This window comes from Carettochelys insculpta, chromosome 3 (genome assembly GCF_033958435.1).
Source record: "Carettochelys insculpta isolate YL-2023 chromosome 3, ASM3395843v1, whole genome shotgun sequence".
NCBI lineage: Eukaryota > Metazoa > Chordata > Testudines > Carettochelyidae > Carettochelys > Carettochelys insculpta.
Genome location: NC_134139.1, coordinates 2,896,073 through 2,919,184, shown reverse-complemented (window position 1 = coordinate 2,919,184; position 23,112 = coordinate 2,896,073). Strand labels below are relative to the sequence as shown.

Sequence of the window (23,112 nt, the reverse complement as noted above, 5' to 3'; positions counted from 1 at the left end):
GCAGCACCTCCCTTTGGTCAGTTTGGAATTTAGCCTGTCAGCCTCTGAAGCGCCCTCCTTTGGCAAGTGTCTTTGCCATTGTTATCTGCTTGTTCTCCACCAGCATACTTCCTAGGTCCCGGTGCCATTCCCTCAGGCTACTGCCTTGCTGCAGGGCACCCTCTCTGTGGGGTCCTCCCCTCCCAGGGGACCCCAAACCCCTGTACCCACCTTGCCTCAGTGACCCACTGCCAATCATCATCTAGGCCATTATGTCAGGAGGAAACTGCAGACTGAAGTGGCCACTCATCATTGGCCAGGGGGGTGGACCTGCTGCCTTCTCCTGCCCTGGCTACCTCCCTACTGCCCTAGTACCTTCAGGTCTTGTCTCAGGCCCTGCAGCCTGGGATCTTGCCTGGCCAGAGCTCCCCTGGCTCTGCCTGCCTTTCCCCCACCCTGCTCTGTGTTGGGAAGCCCCTCTAGCTTCCCTGGCTGCTAGGTCCCCACTGCTCCACAGCAAAAGTACTCTCCTCCTCCTCCTGAAGGAGCCCTCTATTCATACAGCCCCAGTCGGGTCTAATTAGCAGCTAATTACCCCAGCTGCTGGCTCTTTCACCCTCAACTCTCTGCCAGGGCTGAGTTTAACTCTTTCTGCCCCAGGAGCAGGGTAACTACTCTGCTGCAAACTGTGTCTGCAACAAAGAACTATGAGTAGAAACTGAGACTAAATGCAGCGGTGATACAGGTTGTCAGGGCCCACCGTTAGAGGAATAGTTCACATTGTACGGTTATCTGCTTGTCAATCATTGAGCCCCCAGCAGTTCATTTATGTGCGGGGGGTGTGAAGCGTGGCTGCAATCATTGGGATTTCGTTCATCCTTCTCTTCTAGACAATTCAGAATTAATTCATTTTTTATGAGTAGTTTTTTGTGGAGGGACAGTTTTATCTTCCTTTGTTTGTTCCTTTCTTCTCAGCATGGCAGTAACTTGATAGGCATGTCTGACCTCAATGTCCCTGAGCAGCTGTATCAGTACATGGTTGGAGGTCATAAGCGTTTCCAAGCAGGAATGCATCGAGAGAAGCACAAGTCTCCGAGTTATCAGATAAAGGTAGTTACACTAGAGAACTGCTGTGGTAGCAGGGGCGATGTCTTGTACATTGCCATGGGTTTCTCTAATGCACATGTTGAATTCTCAATGTTTATAACTAGTAAAGCAGAACTTCCTAGTGAACAGGACTGAAAGTACATGTTATATCTTGGCAGGAAGGAGATACCATAAATGTGGATGTTACTTGTCCAGGGGCAACTCTGGCATTAGCTATGATCTACTTAAAGACTAATAACAGGTATTGATTTTAGCATGGCTTTAATGTTTGTTATAACCAGTAGTTAGCTTTTCAGCTTCTGCATCATTTTAACTTCAGCTTGGGGCTTCTACATCTTATTTCACATAAAACTGCCATCTGCAATCATCTTATCCAAGCCCTTTCGTTCTTCAGGGCTAATTATTTTAAACATATTTTAAACATTTCCCCATCTTCTCTACTACCAGTTTTGTAATAGCTCTTTGCACTTCTTTATGATGCTGCTGCTTTGTCACTCAGCAGTCTCAGAGCAGATAAATACTAACGCATCTCACAGCTCCCTTTTGCAAGTAGCATCCCCATTTTATGTCAGTATCATGCTGGCCCTGGTGCATCGGCTGGTGGGGAATTGAAAGTAGATCTTTTGTGCTTTAACTATACTAGACATGCTTCTGTCAATTAATAACAGCGGTAACAAAGTAGCTAATTATTGAGTCAGTATGTAGCTTGTGATGTTTGGTAAGTTGCTGAAATACATTACATAACACAAACTTAACTTATTATGCTTCAATAGATCCATTGCTGACTGGCTTCGAGCTCCTGACACAATGTATTTGCTGGACTTTGTAAAACCGGAATTTCTTTTGTTGAGGGTAGGATTCCATTTTGTTTTATTTTGCCGTTTATTTTAATGGTGTTGAAATGCACTTTGAAAACCAACATATGGCTCTGTACTGAGAAATGTTTTGGTATCTCATGTCTCTGATCTTGACCGTTTCCAGACAATAATTTGCAGCTTCCACATCATATGACTTCTTTTGTTTTTAGGAAAAAAAAGTCATTCAAGTGTACTATTTTTCTTTATAGGTTTCAATAGCATGAAAAATTTTCAGCAAACTTCTATTCTTTTCCCAGATCAGTTCAGGTGATACTGAGAACCAGTATGAGATTTGTAAAACATTGGTTCAGTTGCATATTTGCAATGACGTTTCCACTAAAATTACCTGTGAATGATGTTATCTAGTATATTAAAATAATATTTCCCACTGTCCCAGTGTATTTGAATTTTCTCATATTACTGAGGAAAAGAGCTTATCTGCCAATTAAAACAGCAGGTGCTAAGAGGCCTCTATGGCAGCATTTCTCAAACCAGGTTGATCACGGAACACTTTTGGGCTTGGAATATATTGATGGGGAGTGGGATGGAGGGTTTCAGACTGAAAAATTGCTGCACTTAATGCTCAAAATTTGATTTTAGAGGTTTTTTAGATATCTTTTGTTTGACATGAAGAAACAAAAAATAACGAAAAAATTGTCTGAGTGAACGACTAATGGCTTCTGATAGAAGGAGAGTTAGCAACCCTATAATTAAGTATAAAAATTAAGTACAAACCCAAAACACAACATTAATATAACAGCTGAAAGAAGGAAGGTTAATGTCTTTCCTTTTGTACAAAAATAGAAAGGACAATATTGTTCAAAAAAGGACTGCCCTTTCGTAAAGCTTAAAAAATATTTTTATGAAAAAGACATGCAAGACAAATTCGGTATGGGAAAAAATTTTAAATTTTCTGTTTTTTTAAGATTTGTTGTTTATGCAGAAAACGACTGGAAAATAAAAATAAGTCACATTTGAAAGCTTTTTTTTCCAAGGGGAGGTGTTTTTTTCATCTTTTGATCACAAATCCACCTAACAGAACGATGCAGGAGAGTTGGATCCTCATATCAGGTGCAGCATCACATGATTTCTCTGAACACAACTTGTGTGGTAACAATCTGAATCAACTCTGTTTCGGCATGAGTTGCATAATAACAACTATCCTATTATGACTGTGTTTTCTATAGTAATATACCTACAATCTGAACAGTATTCAGATTGTATTAGAATACCTTAGCATTTTTGATAGATTTCATATTTAATATTTTGGAAGGAAAAATATTGCTACCATTAGATATTTTTCCCAGAACACCTATTCACATCATGTGGAACTCAGATGAGGAAACACTGCTTGATGGAGTATCATGACTTTTCTGTCCTGCCATCCCCAATGTATTTACTGCATCAGAAAGACCATTGCTGATGCTATTTACTAATATTATTTTTGTTTTTCTCTACTTTCTGTTGACTTTCTGACTTCTTTAGACACTTGCTCGATGCCTGATTTTGTGGGATGACATTTTGCCCAATTCCAAGTGGGTAGATAGTAATGTACCACAAGTAAGTACCTGTGCTGAATGTGTTTGCCACTTTGACATCTTGGAAAGCAAAAGCCAGAGTTTTGATGTATAGTTTCCATCTTATACGTAGAACAAGCAGTAGTGTTTTCTTGAGGTGAAATTCAAGAGATGCAAGAGCTTTGTGAGAGTTCTTGTTTTGTACAGTAGAATCTCAGTTACAAACACTTCAGCGTTTACAAGTGATATTGACTTTCCTATGAAGAATTAAAGTGCTGCTTTTCCTTTTTTAGTAATTTACGTTTAACATATTCTTGTACTGTGTTTGATTTTTTGCTCTGTTTGTGTTGCCTGCTGCTTGATTATGTTATTTCTGGTTCCACAAGAGGTGTGTGATTAACTGGTCAGTTCGTAACTGAGGTTGTAATATATATACCTACATACATCCCAGTTTTAAGTATGTGTGTGGCAATAGATACACTTTTATAAACATATCTTGAGCAGAATAGACACAGTTTCATTAAATTGAAGTTAGCTCCAAGAGTGCATATTTGTGACTTAAGGGTACTGCAAGGAAACCTGAACACTGGAAAGTATGAAGAGCAAAAGCCAGACTAACCTAATTGTGCCACTTTAGCTGCGTCTACACATGCACGCTACTTCGAAGTAGCGGCACCAACTTCGAAATAGCGCCCGTCGCGTCTACACACGTCGGGCGCTATTTCGAAGTTAACTTCGACGTTAGGCGGCGAGACGTCGAAGTTGCTAACCTCATGAGGAGATAGGAATAGCGCCCTACTTCGACGTTCAACGTCGAAGTAGGGACCATGTAGACGATCCGCGTCCCGCAACGTCGAAATTGCCGGGTCCTCCATGGCGGCCATCAGCTGGGGGGTTGAGAGATGCTCTCTCTCCAGCCCCTGCGGGGCTCTATGGTCACCGTGGGCAGCAGCCCTTAGCCCAGGGCTTCTGGCTGCTTCTGCGGCAGCTGGGGATCTATGCTGCAGGCACAGGGTCTGCAACCAGTTGTCAGCTCTGTGGATCTTGTGTTGTTTAGTGCAACTGTGTCTGGGAGGGGCCCTTTAAGGGAGCGGCTTGCTGTTGAGTCCGCCCTGTGACCCTGTCTGCAGCTGTGCCTGGCATCCCTATTTCGATGTGTGCTACTTTGACGTGTAGACGTTCCCTCGCTGCGCCTATTTCGATGTTGGGCTGAGCAACGTCGAAGTTGAACATCGACGTTGCCGGCCCTGGAGGACGTGTAGATGTTATTCATCGAAATAGACTATTTCGATGTCGCAACATCGAAATAAGCTATTTCGATGTTGGCTGCACGTGTAGACGTAGCCTTTGTGTCCAGCCTCCCTTCTTCGAAAGAGAGGCATTTAAAAACCCAGGAGATGCAAGGAACTGGGAGAGACACTAGGAGCCGGGTAGAGCTCACAGCCCTGTTCTTGGCAAGGGTTATACGGTTTTTCACACTCAACGCTGGCATCACCTTAACAGAGTCTGTTTTCTTTTGGGATTTCCATAGTTTTTAAAATCGGTAGAGGATGGGAATAGAGTAGGAAGCCTGTGCCTGGCCATGGACGAGCCCACAAAAGCTTGATTTAGGGTGGTAGCTGTGGTGGATCCTGACAGGCATGATAAAGTTTTTTACAGGGGGATCCCAACAAGCCTCTTAAGGCCTCCAGGAGACACAGTGTTTTGTGCTCCACGTCTCCCTAATACTCCTTTTCCACTCTCCTCCCGGTCTGCGAGCAGCTTTCATCCCTGTCCTGCTGCAGCTGTCCTGCTGTTGCCCCACGTCTCTTTCAAGGTGTTTTCGCTCAGTTCCCAGCTACCCTACTGACAAATCTCCTCACCTGAAGCAAACAAGTGAGAGTGAGCCCAGGGGCAGCAGAACAGGACCTTTCCTTCTCTGGCCCCTCAGCTGATGAATTAAATGAGCTTAATTGTCTCTGCCTTCATGATCCTGAGCTAGCATTTGGCCAAGACGTGAGCATGATACATGTCTGAAGTGTGACTGTCACAAGATACAAACCTCCGACAGACCACTTGTCACATTAGCTGTTTCACCCTGCAGAAGAATTCTCCTCTTTCCATTGAGGAGTCCTGAAACTCTGTGCCTAAATGGAACCCGCAAACCCCAGTCTGGAGAGCTCACTATACGAAGACATTTCAATCCACTCCACCAATCAGCAGTGGTTTTGACTGTTTTAGCCAGCATTAAAATCATTAGCTATTGGTCAGTAATTTCTGTTTACCCAGTAGTTAAGAATGAACAGTGTAATTAATGTAGAGGGTTTTAAGAAATAAATCCGACTGGCCAATACCATGGTTTTGCCACTGTGTGCCTTTAAGATAAACACGCAGCAAAAGGAATGCTCAGTTTAAAATCCTGCTTTGACTGAACAAATTTCCTCACCAAGTGTTTGGGAATGGCATGCCAATGATTTCTTGAGACCAGGGAGCAAACACAGCTTTTGCTACAGTAACTGGAAATCATCTCGATCAAACAAATTAGAAGGCTCTGAACATGTCAGGTACTTCCTGGTGGATGAGATGGTTCACGTGATAATAGCATGCTTCTGGCCCAGACTAGCCATTTGCAGGATTCTCTGTCATTCCAAACTTCACTAGAAGAGTAGGATGTTTTGCCACAAAATACTGGCCCTTTTGGGTCAAAGTTGAAGTACTATAATGTAGTAGTAGAGGAAGAGCTTATGCATAATCCTATAAAACAAACTTTGTATCAAGTATCACCTGTCAAGTCATTGAAACATGGGAAATTCAAGAATTGAAGAGAGAGATCAAACTCTCTTTCTGCTGTGCTTTTTGTAGATTATCAGAGAGAACAGCGTATCCCTTCATGCAACAGAACTGCCTTCATCAGAAGATCTGAACTTGGAGACGCTGGCGTAAGTAATGTGATGATTAAGCACTGACAGAATCACTGAGAGACATGGTACAGACCACCATTCTAGAAAATGAGGAGTGCACTGAACCTGACTGTTGTATGCCTCCTCATACAGACGCCAGGGTCTGTTGGCCACCCGGCCGTTCTTTCTGGGCTTTGCTCCCAAACGGTTATAAAATCAATCTGACATGTTGTTTTCCTTTCCTAATTTGAATAAATGTTATCAACCAGCTATTTCCTGTTTGTTGTTTTTAGGCAAGCTCACGTCTACATCGTTGCTGGTGCCTGTTTGTCATTAGGCTTTCGATTTGCTGGTTCAGAAAATCTAGCTGCATTTAACTGCTTGGTAAGAGTGGGGAGTTGTTGTAGGGTTGCTGAAGGCATCCGCGGTGTTCCCCATATCTGCATTAGTACGTATTTCTCTTTATTCTTCTTTGCAGTTTAAATTTGCGAAAGATTTCATGAAATGTTTGTCAGCACCTACAGCTTCCATAGTAAGTTCTTTTAGATTCTCTGTCAGTGAAAATGAGCCCCTCGTGTGTAATGCGCTGTGATTAAACTCCGTGCAGCTTCAGTGCACACCAAATGTCATGTTTAATTCCTTTTATCTATCACCCTGGCAGTTCAGTTAACCAGCGTCGTTAATTATGCTAGTGCTAGAGTAGTTTTCCCAACCACCATATTCTCTGATTTTTTTTCCTCCCCCCCCCACCCAACCCTGGGGAATAGATCAAATAGCCATGAGGAAGACAGTGCCTTCTTTGGGGGCTGGGTGGAAGAAAGTAAACTCATGGGGAGCGTCATGCAGGAAGCTGATGCCCTGCCATGCATTTAAGGACCCATGGCCATAGCAGTGGGAGGTTTCTCATATGTTCGTAAGACTGTAAGATTGAGGTTCCTAATGAGGTCTCATTGATGAGAACCTGCAATTTTCTATTGTCAGGTAAGTGTATAGAAGTGTAATAACTCCCCTGCTCTCCCTGGCATATTTCAGACCGGACACTATAACCTCGAAACTTGTTTGAGTGTTGTGCTGCTGTCTCTAGCCATGGTGATGGCGGGTTCTGGGAACTTGAAGGTCCTTCAGCTCTGTCGGTTCCTGCACAAGAAGACTGGGGGAGAAATGAATTATGGGTTCCATCTGGCTCATCACATGGCTCTTGGACTTCTGTTCTTGGGCGGAGGAAGGTAACTTGTTATTTCCAAAGTTGCCTCTTTCCTGCCTTTGTTACAAATGATTGCTTGCTTCTCCAAGGCAGCAAATCTTGAAGAGAAGAGCAGCGTAACGCCTGGTGGGTTTGTGGGTTCTCTCTCACTGTTTTCTGCACTCGGGTAGCAGAGTTTATTTCAGTCTCTGCTGTTTGCCACTGTCTGGTTTTGATGACGCATGCATACAAGCTCCAGAAATGTGCGTCCTTCAGGAATTTGACAGCCCTTATAAGATAGAAGCACAGCAACGGAAACTTGCTGGTGCCAACGGTTTGAGTCTTGGTTAAAGGAGCTGTGAACAGTAGCAGGGGGTTTTAATATAGAAAGTGAAGGTTACAAGTCCACCCGTGAGGCTGCTTTTGGTTTAAAAAGACCCCTTTGAAGTGTGGGTGTGCTCATGTCCTGCTGAATGCCTGGTGGCTTCCCAGGGCCGGAGTCAGAACAGGTAACAGTGCTGCTTTAGAGCCCACCTGTGGCTGTAGCCTCTGCCTGCCGTTTTCTTTTGGTGAAAGTGGCCCCCGCCCCGCTCTGCAGCCCCCTTTCAGCCTGGGATGCGCTGAAGTGCAGTGCGGTGGGCAGATAGGAAATGCTGCCTTTGGAGTCCCTCTCCTGTTCCTTTGTCTGACCTTTTCTTCAGGGTCTCGCCTCCATTTTTGTCTTGAGTTTTCCTTCTGGAGCTTCCTCTTTTCCCTCAGCCTCCTGACCCCTCCCCTGCCCTCCATGGCCTCAAACCTATTCTCTTAACTGGCTCCAGGATTTGCTCCTTAACTGCCTTCCCCGACCGAGCCGTGTGCACCTCCCCCACACCCCCTGCCTCCTTTGAGCTCTGGGTAGGACTAACGCACAGGCTCATCTATGGTGCGGTCCTCTCCCCTGCCACGCTCTGAGCTGCCATGACCAGGTTCCTGTTCTGCCCCTTCTCCCACTGGCCAAGGAAGAGCCTCTGCTTGCTGGTGAGTGCTGCCCCCAGGAATGCAGTGGTGCAAAGGTGTCTGAATGCAGCAGTGAACTCCCGCTGAACGGTGATCTCCACCCTGCCACTGCCTCCATTCCGACTGCGGAAGCCCCATCTTCACTGTACAGCAACTGAATGATGCTGGTTGGCGCTTGTTTCGTGTCCACATGTGATGGGTATTTAGCATTTCGCCTGCACGTAGGTTAGAGCTACCCCAGAAGTCATCCAGCGCGCAGGTGGGGTGGCCGGACTCTCACTCTGCCGTCAGTCCCACTGGAGTTCTGTGGAGAGGGTTGGCAGAAGGTGAGCTGGTTCTCCTTTCTGTTCTCTTGGTCCCTTTGTTGTTACCCGTGGGAGCAGTCACCTGCGCCGGACATGTGAGGTGAGGGTTAAAGAGACAACACTCCTGGCCAGTGCTGCTTCCTGAGACCAGCCGATGTTTGTGTGTATCGTCACATTGTAACCTGCTGTAATGCGTGAAAAGGCAGGTGTTACTGCCGTCCGTTTAAACACTGAGCCCTTGCGGGAATCCTGCTAAGTTCATTGTGTCAATAATTGTGTACGACAGGGAATTCCTGAGGAAGATAACTCCATGAGTATTTCTTTTTGCCTTTTTAAATGTGTTCCCTTGTTTTCTAGGGGACAAGGTGAACTGTGACACCAAAATGATTTTGGTCTTGTTCAGGTCTGAAATAAAAGTCACTTTACCAGTGGCAAGTTGGAAATTCCCCATAGGCCCTCAATCTGAGCAGAACTTATATGTTCACCTGAAAAATATTTTTCCCCGTTGGTTGCGTAAATAATTTCCCTAATATAAGTGACACCACTGTGTCTAGTATCAGAGAGGTAGCCATGTTAGTCTGTATCTTCAAAATAACAAGAAGTCCTGCAGCACCTTATAGACTAACAGATATTTTGGATGGTAACAGAGAGGGAGCTGTGCTAGTCTGTGTACTATCAAAACAAAAAAGGAGTCAAGCAGCACTTTAAAGACTAACAAAATAATTTATTAGGTGAGCTTTTGTGGGACAGACATTTTGGTGGGACAGATATTTTGGAGCATAGGGTTTCGTGGGCAAAGACCCACTTCATCAGATGCATGAGTGGGGGTGTGTGTTCAGAGGAGGATTTAAAGAAGGGGGTCTCAAATAAAGGGGAGGGCCAGTGCTCTTTACTGAGATTCCCCCTCTTTAAATCCTCCTCTGAACTGCCCCCCCACAACTCATGCATCTGATGAAGTGGGTCTTTTCCCATGAAACCACTGTGTCTGTTTATCTTCTGCATTGAGCAAATCTTTTCTGCTTTTTTTGAGTGGACTTAAAACATCTTGGTATGCGTTTGTCATTTTATATCCATGTAAGACATTTGGCTTGCTGTGCTGACATTTATATTTATATAGGTTCATTGCATATGTGCGGTATGCCACCAGAGTTCCCACATTGGAAATGCATGGAAGAGTTCTGTTCACTGACGCTGAAAGATAATACGTGTTGTTTCTCTGCAGATACTCACTGAGCACATCAGATTCTTCGATTGCTGCTCTTCTGTGTGCTCTGTATCCTCACTTCCCCATTCACAGTTCTGACAACAGGTAAGGGCTAGTTATTATGCATATTTTTTTAACATAAAATGGATTTACTTCAGCAACATATTATCCAGGGTTGGGGCTCTGAAAGCTTTGGACTGCAGTGAAACTGAAGGTGAAACAATGCAAGGTCTCATGTATTGGTGAGAAATAGGGTGTCAGTGATGATCAATGAAGCCGTGGTATTACAACTGTTCCTGTGTATCTTTAACAAACTGCATCCTGGGCCATACAACTTGTCTGTAACAGCTTGCTCTGTAGTGAATGCTCCTATACGTCAACAGGGTAGCCGTGTCTGTCTTTTTTTGCAAAGAAGAGAAGTCCTGTGGTGCCTCACTGATTGGAGCGTAAGCTTTTGTGGGCAAAGACCCTCTTAGCAGGTGCATCTTTGCCCATGAAAACTTATGCTTCAGAAAATCTGTTTTCGTATGCAAAATCTTTCTCTCTGGAATTGAAAACATGTATGTAAAAGTGAATAAGTACTGTATCATTAGGAACATGTCTCTAGTTAATCAAATCGGTAAGTGTGTATAGATGTACATATTGCTGTAAATTTTACTGTAGCCTTACAGCGCTCCTGCTTGCCTTTTACCTTTGTGTCATTTGCCAGCACCCACAGATATTTGGAGACTTCTCTTTAGCAACACCATTGTGCTAAATTCTTACAGGTATCACCTTCAGGCCCTGCGGCACCTGTATGTGCTGGCAGCAGAACCCAGGCTCCTGGTGCCTGTTGATGTGGATACAAACACTCCATGTTACACTCTACTCCAGGTTACCTATAAGGTAATGTGTCCTGAGGGCAGCGGCATGGGGCGGTGAAGCTTGAAGTTCACGTAGAAATTCGTGTACAGGATGCGTGTGTGTCTCAGGGCTGTGACTTGCATTCCTGGTTTTGTGTTCAGCGCTCTAGTGGAGTCAAACCAGATTGCCCAGCAAATGACGAAGGTGCGCCTCCCAACCCACATCTTGGGCTTCTGGTGCTCTGAGTGGCACCCTGAAAGATGAACGGGGGATGAGTGAAATGTACAGCAAAGTGCTACCAAATGCAGTGTAGCTACTGACCAGGGTAACGGTTATCTGTGTGAATACAGAGGAAAGTTCAGTGGCACGGCGTCAGTGGAAGTTGGCAGCTTGGCTATCTTTTAAACCTCCCCCGCTGGTGTGTTTGAAACTGGGCACTCCACAGTCCTCCTGGCGACACTCCTTCACCAGGGAGTTTTGTAGGACGATAACAGTCAGGAAGAAACAACTTCCTGTGCTGGTGTGGGATGTGGCACATGGACGGGCCATGCCAGCCTGGAGGGGAGAGCTGCAGAGACCCTATGATCCGAGCAGACATGCAAAAGCATCTACTGTGCTTGCTACAGAAGGTCGCCTTTGCAGGCAGTGTAGTTCATTTTTAGAGCATTGGGTGTTCAGGTTGAAAAATGTCCCATTTGTGTGGCAGTGTTATTGTACGTGTTGAGTCAGCCATTCTGCCCTCCTTGTTTTACCGTTTGCATTTGGTGATGGGCCTGCAGAAGGTCTCAGTGAAGCGCGAAAGCTTCTCTTGTGCCCACAGAAGCTGTACCAAAAGAGGATGTTAACTCGCCTGCCTGATCTTTCCCTTACTTTGTGACATCCATGGTAATATTCAGCCACCCATTCCACTGGGAAATGGATATAGAAAATAGAAGATCCCTGCAGGGCAGCCAGGCCGAAGAGAGGCAGAACTGGGGCGCTGCCCAGCTCTTTTCCTGTGCGCTGGAGCTGGTTTTTCTAACGTGGTTGTTGGTGTTTCAAGGGCACACAGTGGTATGAAGAAACCACAGAGGAGCTGATGGCACCAACCCTCCTCCCAGAGCTTCACTTACTGAAGCAGGTAAGTCACGCTCCAGCTGAGCAAGGAACGCTTCGGCCCTGATTCTGTGATGCAAAGAAGATTCCGTCTTGGAGCAAAAAGTGGCGGGGTGGCTGTTGGGTATCAGGTAACTGCTTCGATTGCCCTGGCCCCAGTGCATGTCAGAGCAGCCTTGGGTTAGCCTTAACCAGTACCCACTGACAGTGGCCCTGAGACCATGTGCTACCCACGGGATAGCCATAGTGCGGTATACTTAGCTATGCCCCTGCATGTCCCTCCCCACTGTGGCCCTGCCTCCACCGGGGATTTCCCACTGCCAGGGGCATCCTCTGCAGGGGATACAAACCATCTGCGTCCCTTGCGCACCTCAGTGACGTGAACCAATAATGCTGGGAGCATCTGCCCTTCAGGGGCAGAAAGTCTCTAGACTTCTGTAGCTCTCTCTGGTCCTCGCAGTCTGTTACCTCTGTGGAAGTGATACGTGCCTCTCTAGTAATGAAAACCTCTATATTTGCAGATCAGAGTGAAAGGCCCACGGTACTGGGAGCTTCTCATAGATCTGAGCAAGGGGACACACCAGCTGAAGTGAGTGCTCATGATGCTACCTACCTAGATTGGTTAACTCAGTGTATTAATAATGGCCCTTCACAGTTAAGTAAATGTGTGAATTTTCTTATCTCCCATGGTTAAAAGTGATGCCTGCAATTTACAATGGCTGACAGAATTTAAAGCAGTTCTTCAGTTTCAGTTTGTCTGCGTTCCTGCGTTGTCAGCCCTTCGCGTGTAATCGGTTTCAGTCTTCCTCTGGATAGATAGTTTCTCGTGTTTCATGGGTCTTTCATACAAAACCAAACCACGAGAAGGGAAAATGGGCAGAGGGCCTCAACTAGAAACTACTTTTAATTTGTGGAGTTTGGGAGTTTTGTGTGCAGTTGGTGAGATTTCACATGGCTTCTGCCCTTGAAAAATGCATGCTGCTGATACAGAGGGTGGTAAATCCTTTGTGTTCAGCTAGGTGGCTAGGTACCTCTTACTAGTGTGCTAGGAATGCTATTTTTCTGAAGAGTGCACAGTACTAATTAATTCAGATTAACAATTAAATGTGTCCATTAGACAATTGTAAAAGACTAATTGTATCTGAACATAATACCCACAGGTAGAATTATTCCTAGCACTGTAGATAGCAGCCTGGAATTAAATTCTGACGGTTGCATTAGTAATTGTGCTACATCATTTAGTGTAAACGACACTGTCTAGATCAGTTAGCTACTGCGATGCCCGCTGTGTGGCGTTACACCCTATAATGACCCCCACCCCCAGACTGCAGTAGGCTGGGGTGGCCCATTGGTTACAAAGGGCTTTCGCTGTGAGTGTGTTCTGCTTTTGCTGTATGAGCTGCACTGGCTGCCTTTCGGGCCCTGGGGTGGAGCTGAAGGCAGTGGTTTTGGTCTGTATCTCCCCCGCCTGGCTCTGGGCCTGTCTGCCTGTGAGACTGCCCCTCTCCCCCATGTGGTAGTGCCAGAGGTGGCATGGGGGTGCCAGTGGGGCATGCTCTCTGGGACTCCCCTGCCTTGGCATTAGCAACCCCCTTAGATCCAAAATAACCCAGAGTTGAGGGCAAGCAGGACATGCTCTGAGCTGCTTCGAAATGGAGGTGAATGTGGACGGTGGGGCAATGGCTTTAGCTTCATTTGCCTGACTCCCTGGTTATGGGTTACTGCTCTGTGGTGGTGGTGTGGTGTTTCTGATAGGTGTCTGACTGTTGTGGGCAGGGGTCCCAGAGCATGTGGGCGACGTGCCCTTGTAAGTGGCTTTTCTGACACGCTCCATTGCTTTGCAGTAGCGCAGCTCGGAGCTCTTTTCAGCTGTGCTGTCGGGTTGCTGCCAAACCGGAGGCGGTGGACATTGCTGTCTCTTGCTGTAAGGGGCGAGAGAGCCCATTCCCTAGCGAAACCGGCACAAAGCACTGACCACAGCCCTGCCCTGGGGAGCGCGAGGCACACTGTGGTTGGAACCTAGGGTGCCCTTAAGGGTGGAGGAGAGGCCTCCACTGACTTCGGGGGGAATGCATAGACCAGTGATGCTGGAAAACCTCACTCCTCTTCGCTGTTCCTTGTCCCTCCTTCTGCCCCAGCCAGAGTGCCATCCTGTGGTAGGAGGCAGGCGGTATGGAGACATAGCTCCCTGTGTACGGGCCTCTCCCAGGGCTACGTAACGAGGATGCTGGCCCCTGTCTAGGAACGTAAGCACATACAAGTTACTGGGTTGCTGGCTACTTCTAGGTGTGGGTGCCATGTCATGGGTCATACCGCAGCTGGAGGGAAGGAGAGGTTAAGAAATTCAGACCTCTGTGCCTGTTTTTCCAGGTCGATCCTTTCAAAGGACGGCATTCTCTATGTCAAGCTGCGAGCGGGGCAGCTCTCGTACAAGGAGGACCCGATGGGCTGGCGCAGTTTGCTAGCACAGACTGTCACGCACAGGAACTCTGAGACTCGGTCCTTCAAGGTAACGGCCTTTAAGTGTTCTGCTGGCGAGCCCCAAGTGGCAACGTGAGCGCCAGGGTTACCCGCTGCCCCGTGTGCGAGGTTCCCACCGGGGCGCTGCTGGAACTCGGGAGAAGTGCAGGCGGGAAGGGAGTGGGGAGACAGTGAGCCTTCCACAAAATCAGTTCGTGGTTTCAGTCCTGTTCTTCTGACCGGGAGCCTGTGTCACAAAACTGCCATCTTCAGAGCCCAAGGAGTGAATTAGCACGTCGAGGTGAGGGGGGCGGGGATTGCAGTCTGAACGTGTCCTTTACGGAGCAGGGACGGAGTGAGACAGGCTGGGGTGCAGCTGAGAAATCGGTACAGCCGCTGTCTGCACCTGTTACTCCGAGAATTCGTGTGGCAGTGTGGCCAGGCTACTGTTTTTCAGGGGTGCTGAAATCGCTCTTCCGAACGGCACCCGTTCCTTACGTGAGGCAGATTAGCCCAGCTGCTCCCAAGGAGCACTGGAGGAGGCTGTCTTCAGAGCCCCCGAACACGGCCTTTGCCGCCTCGCTTCCTGAAGGGATGAATGGTGCAGCTTTGTGCAGTGAGCAGATGGAAAGGCGCCGAGGCACTGATTTTGCCCATTAAATCAATCGTGCAGTTTACAGTGGCCTGCACTAAGTTCTGGAAAATCCCAGTCGGGTAGGAGGGTCTAAATTATCGTTTGAGCTGTGCAGTAAAGCAAAAGATTCCTGCCTAAAGTGCTCATTTTCACCTCTTTTCAGCCAGAAACTATTTCTGCTTTCACTTCTGATCCAGCACTACTTTCATTTGCTGACTACTTCTGCAAACCAGCTGTGAACATGGGGCAGGTACACATTGCTTACATGTGGGCTATTGCTCAGAAGAATGGTTTCTTTTCTTGTTTTCATAGATTAAAAGGCAGAAAATGAATTTGAAGTTGCAGACAGCAGAGCTAATTGAGTTGCGCAAAAGAAATTGTTCTGAAAACCCCTTTTCCTTGAGGTGTTTGCTGTAGAGAACAAAATAGCGTTATACATGTATAAAAAATGCACAAATATAGAAACAGAAAATAGAACTCTGGTACCTGCACTTCCAAAACTTTTCAGTACAACCTTTTGTCACTAGTTAACCTCACAGTTCTATGCCCTGAATTCCGTATGGTTTGTATCTAATAAATACGAAATTGGTTACCACCATTATTTAAGGCAGCCACTGTAAGGAAAGCTGTCTTGTGAATGATGACTCTTTTCTTTTTGTGTAGAATAAAATCAGAGACCAACTTTCAAAAATATTAAAGGAGGGAGAAGAATCTAACCACCTTTTGCATTGTTCTAATGATTAAATACGTAGGGACACACATCTTTATATAAGTGACTGACAGCTGATAATAGGGAGGATTCACCAAAACAGAAGCCAACCTGAGCAATGTAAGAGTACTAGTAATAAATTTTACAAACACGGTGCACTTGGTGACCAGCATGTCTTTTTATCAGAAACAGGAAATATTGGATCTCTTCTCATCAATTCTTTATGAGTGTGTCACTCGGGAGAATCCAGAGATGTTGTCTGCATACATAGCAATAGATCAGGTAGAGTGAACACCATTCTTTTTTTTTTTTCTTTTCCCCCAGCCCTTAATAGCACTGCTCTGTGGAAGAGTATCATGCCAGTGCCAGTCCTTGCATGCCTACCCTGGCTACCAGAAGTAGCCATCTGTTGGTAGACCTGTGTGGCAGAGGAAAGATTTCAGGGTGCCTACTGAGACCTGACTAATGCGGTGCTGAGGATCAGAAAAGGGCTGTCTAGGTTTTTTCCCATTCCCCTGCCGAGGGAGGGAAGTGCCGTTATTTTACAGTCACAAGGTGGACGATTCTAGCACAGATTGAGTTCACCGTCTCTTTGTTGTCTCTTGCATCAGGCCGTGAGGAGGTTAGCGAGAAGAGAGATGTCTGAGACCTTTGAACTGTGGCAGATAAAGCTGGTATTAGAGTTTTTCAGCTCCAGAAGCCACCAGGAGCGGATGAGGAGAAACCCAAACCGAGGGCTCTTCATGAACTCTGAATTTCTGCCTGTGATGAAGTGCACGATCGATAATACTTTGGACCAGTGGCTACAAGGTAAAGAGAGCAGTGTGAGTGTAACACCATGTTGTGGGCATGAGCCTGTGTGTGTCCTAGGCTGTGGGAGATCTGACACTCTGCCATGTGGCTTCTTGGAAGCTGGCTTCTTTGGTATCAAGCTCGTTTTCTTAATGTGGTTGGTGGAGGTGGGGAAGGGGGTGTGTTTGAGTACTGTTTCTGGGCTGGATGGCTGGACTGAGAGAGAGGACACTGCTGCCTCTTTCAGAAGGCACTTGAGCAGCAGAGTGGCTGATTTTTGTCACTTAAAATAAATGGTTGAGATTTGTGTGCAGCGAGGGAGTCTTACAACCTGAGCTGCCGCCACCACTGGAATTTTAAAATAGTCTCCAAAATCTGGTTCCCTGCCTCCGGGAGGCCCCGCGTTGCACTGGTTTCCTGCTTGGTTTGCGCTGTGCCTTGTGTAGAACAACAGTGTGGGTTTGCACTTCTGGGGGCGTGTTTCACTTTGTGAATTGCCTGATGTCCCAGGTGGGCACCTCCCGCAGTGGTGGTCCCCGGTTCCTGAGCACCGCGTTCCAGCTGGGCGGCTCTAGCTCCGTGTCTGTGCGTGAGGGGCGGAGGGCTCAGTTTGGCGGTGTCCTTTGGTGGACAGGTCTGGTGAATTCAGCCCATTGCTGAGATGTCCCCACATCCTGTGAGCCCAGCGAAAGCGAAGCAGAGAGGGAAGCAGGGGTCAGGTGGGGGAGTGGCACGGCAGGAACCGCTGACTGAGGAGCGGCTACAAACGACAGCCCTGTGTGCTTGGTCATCGGGGCTGGGGGCTGTTGTGGGCAGAGACCCTTCCACAAACCCTGGTGGCAGGGAGCAGTGTCCCACTCCATTGCCTCTGGGTGTTGCGGTCTCTCTGTAACTGAGGAAGTGGCCCCGACCCTCAGCAGGCTGCCTTGTGTGTTACAGCCGGAGGGGACGTCTCCCTGCACACCTACCTGAGTGGGCAGCCCACTGAAGAATCCCAGCTCAGTATGCTGGCCTGTTTCCTCGTTTACCACTCCGTCCCATCGCCAGGACAGCTCTCGGCGGGTGGCTTGGAAGGTAAGCTGACGTTGGGCTGGGCGTCCGGTTCCTGGAGGTTCCATGGCCTTTCGTGTTTACCCCGTGCACAGTGTAGCTTTTTTATAGCTGTGCAAGTATTTTCTTGTGACTTTTCTTAAACCTTCGTGCGGTGAGCGGGACTTAGCCACAGGGACATGATGGAGGATGGCAGAGGTCAGCCTCAGGCACTGCTCTTCAGTAGACACCCTGGATTTTCTCCAGCTTGAGTCACACCAGGATGGGCATACTGGTTCCCTTAGCTCTCAGACAGGGGGCTGTAGTGCCCCAGGGCAGCAGGGCGCATGGTCCCGTGCTCCCGGGGCTGATGACATTTCCAACAGCCCTGGACAAGGGCAGACAGACAGCAGCTCTCTGCTCCCCTTTCTTACCAAGCTTTGCCCTGAACATAGCTGTCTGTCTTTCCTGTGGCATGGGGCTGGCCGTGGGAGGGGCTTGCTCTCTGCCTGTTTTCCTGTTGCTCAAGAAGGTGTCATTCCACAGCCTTGGTTTAATTCCCACCCTTCTCACTGGCCTGCTCTATGGCTTGCTTCCTGCTGAGCCGCTCCAGCCGCGCTGTTGCCAGTGGAGTAAGGGAACGTGTTGCCGAAGGCTTATTAGCTGCACACATAGTACCTAGCCTTTTCCCCAGAGCACTGAGTGCTCCCCGGGCATCGGCTGCGGAGGTGGCTAGGCAGCCCTCCATATCCTGTTTACCCTCAGAGGTGAGATGTGCTGGCCTCTGGAGACACCACCTTTCTCGGTGTCCTCCCTGTCGGGGGTAGCTCGGTTTGCTGGGCGCCCTGGGAGGGGACCCGAGGGGGCAATCTGCTTGGCATGAATCTGTTCTCCTGCCAGCCCCAAGTCCCATGGCCCTTCCCGACTTTGCTGTCCAACCTCTGCTTTCCTAGAGGCTGTGTTCCCCACCCCGCTGCTCCAAAACCATGCGCCCCACACACGAGCTTTTAAAAATCAGGCCATGTTAGCTCTTCTGCTGTCTGGGATTTGAGGTGCAGGTTCTTTGCAGCTTTTCTTCCCAGCCACGGTGCTTTCAATGGAGAGCCAAGACGCCCCTGCAGCATGCCCTCCTATATTTTGCATTTGGGTGGAATAAATTTTGTTATGTGCACTCAGGCATGTGTGATGTACACCACCCATAGAAACACATGCTGCGGGTGACTGGGCGCTTTGCTAGTCAGCTGGGCAGCACCTGACTCTCCCCTGGGCAGCCACCCAAGTGCTCAGCTGACAGGGAACGCTGCTCCCCTGTAAGTGCAGCTTTCAGGGTCCCGGGGCTGTAAGAAAAATGCCGCTTACCAGCAGGGAAAGTCAAAAAAGCTGGAAATCTGCAGGTTTGTAGAGCACCCGCCTTAGAGCCTTCCTGCTGTCCCCTGGGCCGTTCGCTTTTGTTCCCAGGTGTTGCTCCCACTTGTGCAGATTGCCTTCATTGGCTCACTTGGATAGGAGAAGCTTTTATCCAGGAGTCGCTCATCTGACCTCATTCTGCCTGCTTTGCACCTCTCTCTCCCTTCCTTCCTCCCTCCTCCACACACGTGGCTGCCAAGTCAGGCCTGGCGTTGGAGAGCATTGCTGAGTCGTCAGGACATATCTGGCTTGTGGCCCTTGCTCCAGTGTTGATGGCAGAGTACACAATAAAACACAAACCCCGCTGCCTGGGGAAGCAGCCATGCTCTTGGGTAGACAGTGTGGTGCAGGGAAAGGTCCTGTGCCCATTCAGTGGGGGAGAGCAATTAGAAAAGCTGGGGAGGGAGATTGTATTAAAAAGGTGTTGGAAAGAATACAGGGACAGGGGAGTCAGACCGCAGTGAAGCTTAATGTGCAAGGTCAGGCTGCAAGGTGTGTTTGGGCGCGGCCACCGTCAGCTGGAAGAAAAATCCCCTTCCCACATCCCCCTGATTTTTGTATCTACAAAACTCCTAAGCTGGGCAGACTTCGTTTGCTTTGTGCACCCTCGGTTTCACCGTGTCCGTGCCTAGGTGATCGGGTACCAAGTTTCCTGCTTGGTTTCTGACTTGCTCTTGGTGCCTCAGCTCTCCTGCAGCGAGACACACCAGGATTCCTTTCTGAGTCCTTTCTCCATTGCTCATGCAAATCTGAACTAGGAAGGACTAGTGTAAACCATTCAGGGTATCTGTGTTGTGCGCTTGTGTAACTGTATGGATGGATGCGCACGTCCCTGCGGCACTCAGTGGCAGTGGTGTTGCACTTCCCATGCTGGGTGGTTTCAGCAGGACGGGCATTCTGCAGATCCCAACCCCTTCTCCTCCTGTTCTCTCACTAGGGAGCAGGAGCTTCTCGGAACTGCTTTTGAAGTTCAGGCAGCTGAAAATGCCAGTTCGTGCATTGCTGCGACTTGCACCTCTGCTGCTTGGAAATCCGCAGTCGATGGTGCTATGACTGTATCCAGATGGAGACCCACAATGCAAATCTACCTGGTGACCAAAAGCCAATGCCAACAGTGTTAAGCTACCTGAAGGAGCAGTGGATGAAGGGAACTTAATGTGGTAACTTCACAGGCAGCAGCCTGAGCGTCTCTGCCACTTGCCTGTGGATGTTTTGACGGAGGGAGCGCGTTGTGTGTGTTATTGTTACAAGGAACGGTAGCTCCATACGATGAATTAGTCACTTACTTTTCTAAATAAAGTTTGTTTACAAAAAATGCCATGTGGCGAGTCATGAAAATAAATCACCGAGAGACAATTGGTCATGTCAAGTCCACACCAGCCAGGGCCTGGGCCTGTGGCACATATTTAATCTTCTTCTACGAGCTAGCAAAGGGGTTTTTCCAGGGAGCGCAGACAGGAGCAATAGGACTCAAGTGCTCCTCTCGGACAGCTGGGTGGAAACCATAACAACGAGCCTCCTGCCATCACACTGATTTCCTTTCTTGGTTTCCTTTCTTCAGCCACTTTCAAGCACCTCCTCTTGTCTGAAACCAAGACAAGTTATTGGGAGAACATGGGACCCTTTCCAGCCCAGCAGAACAAAGACAATCCCATTTTCCAAAAAGAAATTATTTTCAACTCATTTTTTAACTGGTGCTGAGCAGAACCAGCTTCCATTCCCTGGGCTGAGCAGCCAGAGATGAGGCTCCTTGCTGGCTTCAGAGGAGTCATGAGGGGAGCGGGCTGCAGACCTGCATTCGCAAGGGCCCAGGCCCCCAGCTACCGTCAGGCTGGGCCAGCTTGGTGGCAGTGCAGGCCATCCTGGTCTGCTCCTGTCGCTCAGGCAAGGCACCACAGGAGAGGTTTGTGTTCGTTCCTTTCTCTGGGGCCCAGGGCTGCATGGTTGAGGGGTGCTTAGGGCAAACTGCTCTTCCACCACCATCCCAGCAGCCCCACCCAGGGTGCAGAGCAGTCCAAGCAGGTCTTCGAGTGCTGAAGGGGGCCCCCTTTCGGAGGGTCTCCTTCATTAACAGGGCCCAAACAGAGCATAAGCCAAGCTCCACCCTGGCCTCTTACCCCCATCTGTCTGTGCCTGACACAGGCTGCTGCTGGCCTCCCTGGCAAGGTTCTCTCAGCTGAGGTCTGCCTGAGTGCCGCTCTCCTGTCCCTTGCAAGCTCGACTGCTCCAGAGTCAGGGGCCGTGGAAATCTGACCTGCTGCCTTTCCTGGCGGGCTGGGTGTCCTGCGGGCACTGCTCGGAAGAGGCCTGGCCTGGGACCAGACCTGCCTGCGCATGTACTTAATGCTGCTCTCTTCTGAAGGGTCTCAGGTGCCTGCTCCGATGAGCTCTCCTGGGAGCTGCCCCTGAGGAGTGCCCAGCCTGCCAGAGCTCAGGTCACCTTTTGATTAGGGCCAGGTGGCTGATTTGCTAATTGACTGTTTTGCAGCCATCTGGGGTGTTCAGTTGTCCCCAGGTGCACCTGCAGAAGCAGCTGGGGCAGAGTGGGCCCCAACTGCCTTTCCAGTGCCAGGCAACTCAGCCGTCCTGCTCACTGGTCCGGGGCAGGGACTCCCCCATGCAGTGGGATTGCCTGGGTGGTCTGCGGGTGGAGGCAGCTCCCACCCTGTCCGGCAGCGTCGGGGGCTGTCTGTGCTGGTGGTGTGAGCAGCAGCGTATCCCACACGGAGAGCGCCAGCAGCGAGGTGCGCTCAGTGATGCGGAGCGCAGAGGAGAGGCTTCAAGCTGTCACCACAGCGCTGCTGGAAAGGCCCAAGAGCTTTCAGCGGCCTTGTAATTGGAGCCGGCTGGTTTTCCGCGCACCGTGTGACAGGGCTCGGGCTGGTGGTTTGCCTGGGCAGGAGCTGCTGAGGAGATTTGAGGTCGGGGGAGAACAAGCAAAAGATAAAGATGTGGAGCAAAGCGGGGAAGAGCTGGAACGTTTCCCTGCAGCACCTTGAAGACGAACACACCTGTTTATTCGGTGATGAGCTTTCCTGGGGAAGCCCTTCTGCGTCAGCTGAAGCCCTGAGGAAGTGGCTCTTCCCCAAGAAAGCTCATCACCGAATAAATAAATGTGTTGTCTTTGTGGTGCTGCAGGACTGCTTGTGTTTGGTGATGCTACAGGTTCCCACGGGGACTGCGCTGAGGCTATGCAGCAGGCAGTGTCGTTGGGGAAAAGCCGATGTTGAGCAGCAGACTGGTTTGCGGATACTGTTCTGTGGGGCGTAGCCGTAGCTCTGTTAAACGCGGGATGGGGGTCGCCAAGCTGATGACCTTATTGAATTGTTAACAAAACGAGCCACCCGGCCCATCTGTTCTCAGGCCAATCCACCTCGTTTGCAAACTGCTCAGAGCAGGTCCAGCCGCTGGTTGTACATGAATGTAGCTGTATCTGGAGCTAAGCTGCAAAAACAGAATCTCCTTTTCCTGGGTCCCTTGTGTCCCATCAGGCACGCTGTGGGCTTTGAGCACAGGCCTTGTGGAGCTGGACTTCAGCTCCCTGCCCCAGGAGCAAACGTGCTTGGTGGGTGAGCCTTGCAAAGTCTTTGGCGGCAGCAGCAGACCTTGGGAGCTGGCGTTTCTGGTTCCATTTCCATCTCGCACGGTATGGGCCAGTGCCTGGAGCAGGCAGCAGGGCCGGGGGCCAGGACGTGGCTCCGGGCTGGAGCTGTGGGTGGAAAGGATAGCCCAGCAGGTAAGAGACAGCAGCAGGCAGGAGCGAGCTGTGCGTTCCCGGTGCAGGTCTGGGAACAAGAGCTGCTGTTTTAGGACACCCAAGGCATGGTACCACAAGGCAGCTACATGGACGTACACAGGGCCGATGGCTAACTCACCTGCCTTGGAAGCAGCCAGCAGCTCCCCGCCACACCACCCTTCTTTCCGGCCAGCGTGTGCTGTGCTCAATCAGATGTGTGACAAGGGACTGGAAGGTGGAGGGCCTGCGTTTTGTGGTACTGCCTCATCTTTGGCATCAATAGGGTCCCCCTTCAGCAGGCTCTGTTTCCGCAGGCCCCTCGCTGTGCCCCCTCTCTTCAGCACCTCTTAGTAGCTCCCTACAGCCTAGCATCAGCTGGG

The 23,112-nt window shown here is 49.1% G+C and overlaps 1 protein-coding gene across 3 annotated transcripts in view; it reads left to right on the top strand.

Moving 5' to 3' along the window:
* Window positions 1-20,306, top strand: part of ANAPC1 (anaphase promoting complex subunit 1) — a 75,180-nt gene extending 54,874 nt beyond the window's left edge. For 2 of the 3 annotated variants that reach the window (XM_074989225.1, XM_074989224.1), the window contains exons 31-48: window positions 955-1,089; window positions 1,245-1,327; window positions 1,860-1,938; window positions 3,429-3,503; window positions 6,302-6,378; window positions 6,633-6,723; window positions 6,818-6,871; window positions 7,372-7,565; window positions 10,046-10,132; window positions 10,795-10,912; window positions 11,913-11,990; window positions 12,487-12,554; window positions 14,336-14,474; window positions 15,223-15,309; window positions 15,955-16,050; window positions 16,380-16,578; window positions 17,500-17,634; window positions 19,934-20,306. In XM_074989225.1, coding sequence (XP_074845326.1) covers window positions 955-1,089; window positions 1,245-1,327; window positions 1,860-1,938; window positions 3,429-3,503; window positions 6,302-6,378; window positions 6,633-6,723; window positions 6,818-6,871; window positions 7,372-7,565; window positions 10,046-10,132; window positions 10,795-10,912; window positions 11,913-11,990; window positions 12,487-12,554; window positions 14,336-14,474; window positions 15,223-15,309; window positions 15,955-16,050; window positions 16,380-16,578; window positions 17,500-17,634; window positions 19,934-20,049 — 1,911 coding nt within the window. In that variant the 3' untranslated portion in view covers window positions 20,050-20,306. The other variant, XM_074989226.1, reaches the window with a different exon arrangement.
* Window positions 20,307-23,112: the final 2,806 nt, after the last annotated feature.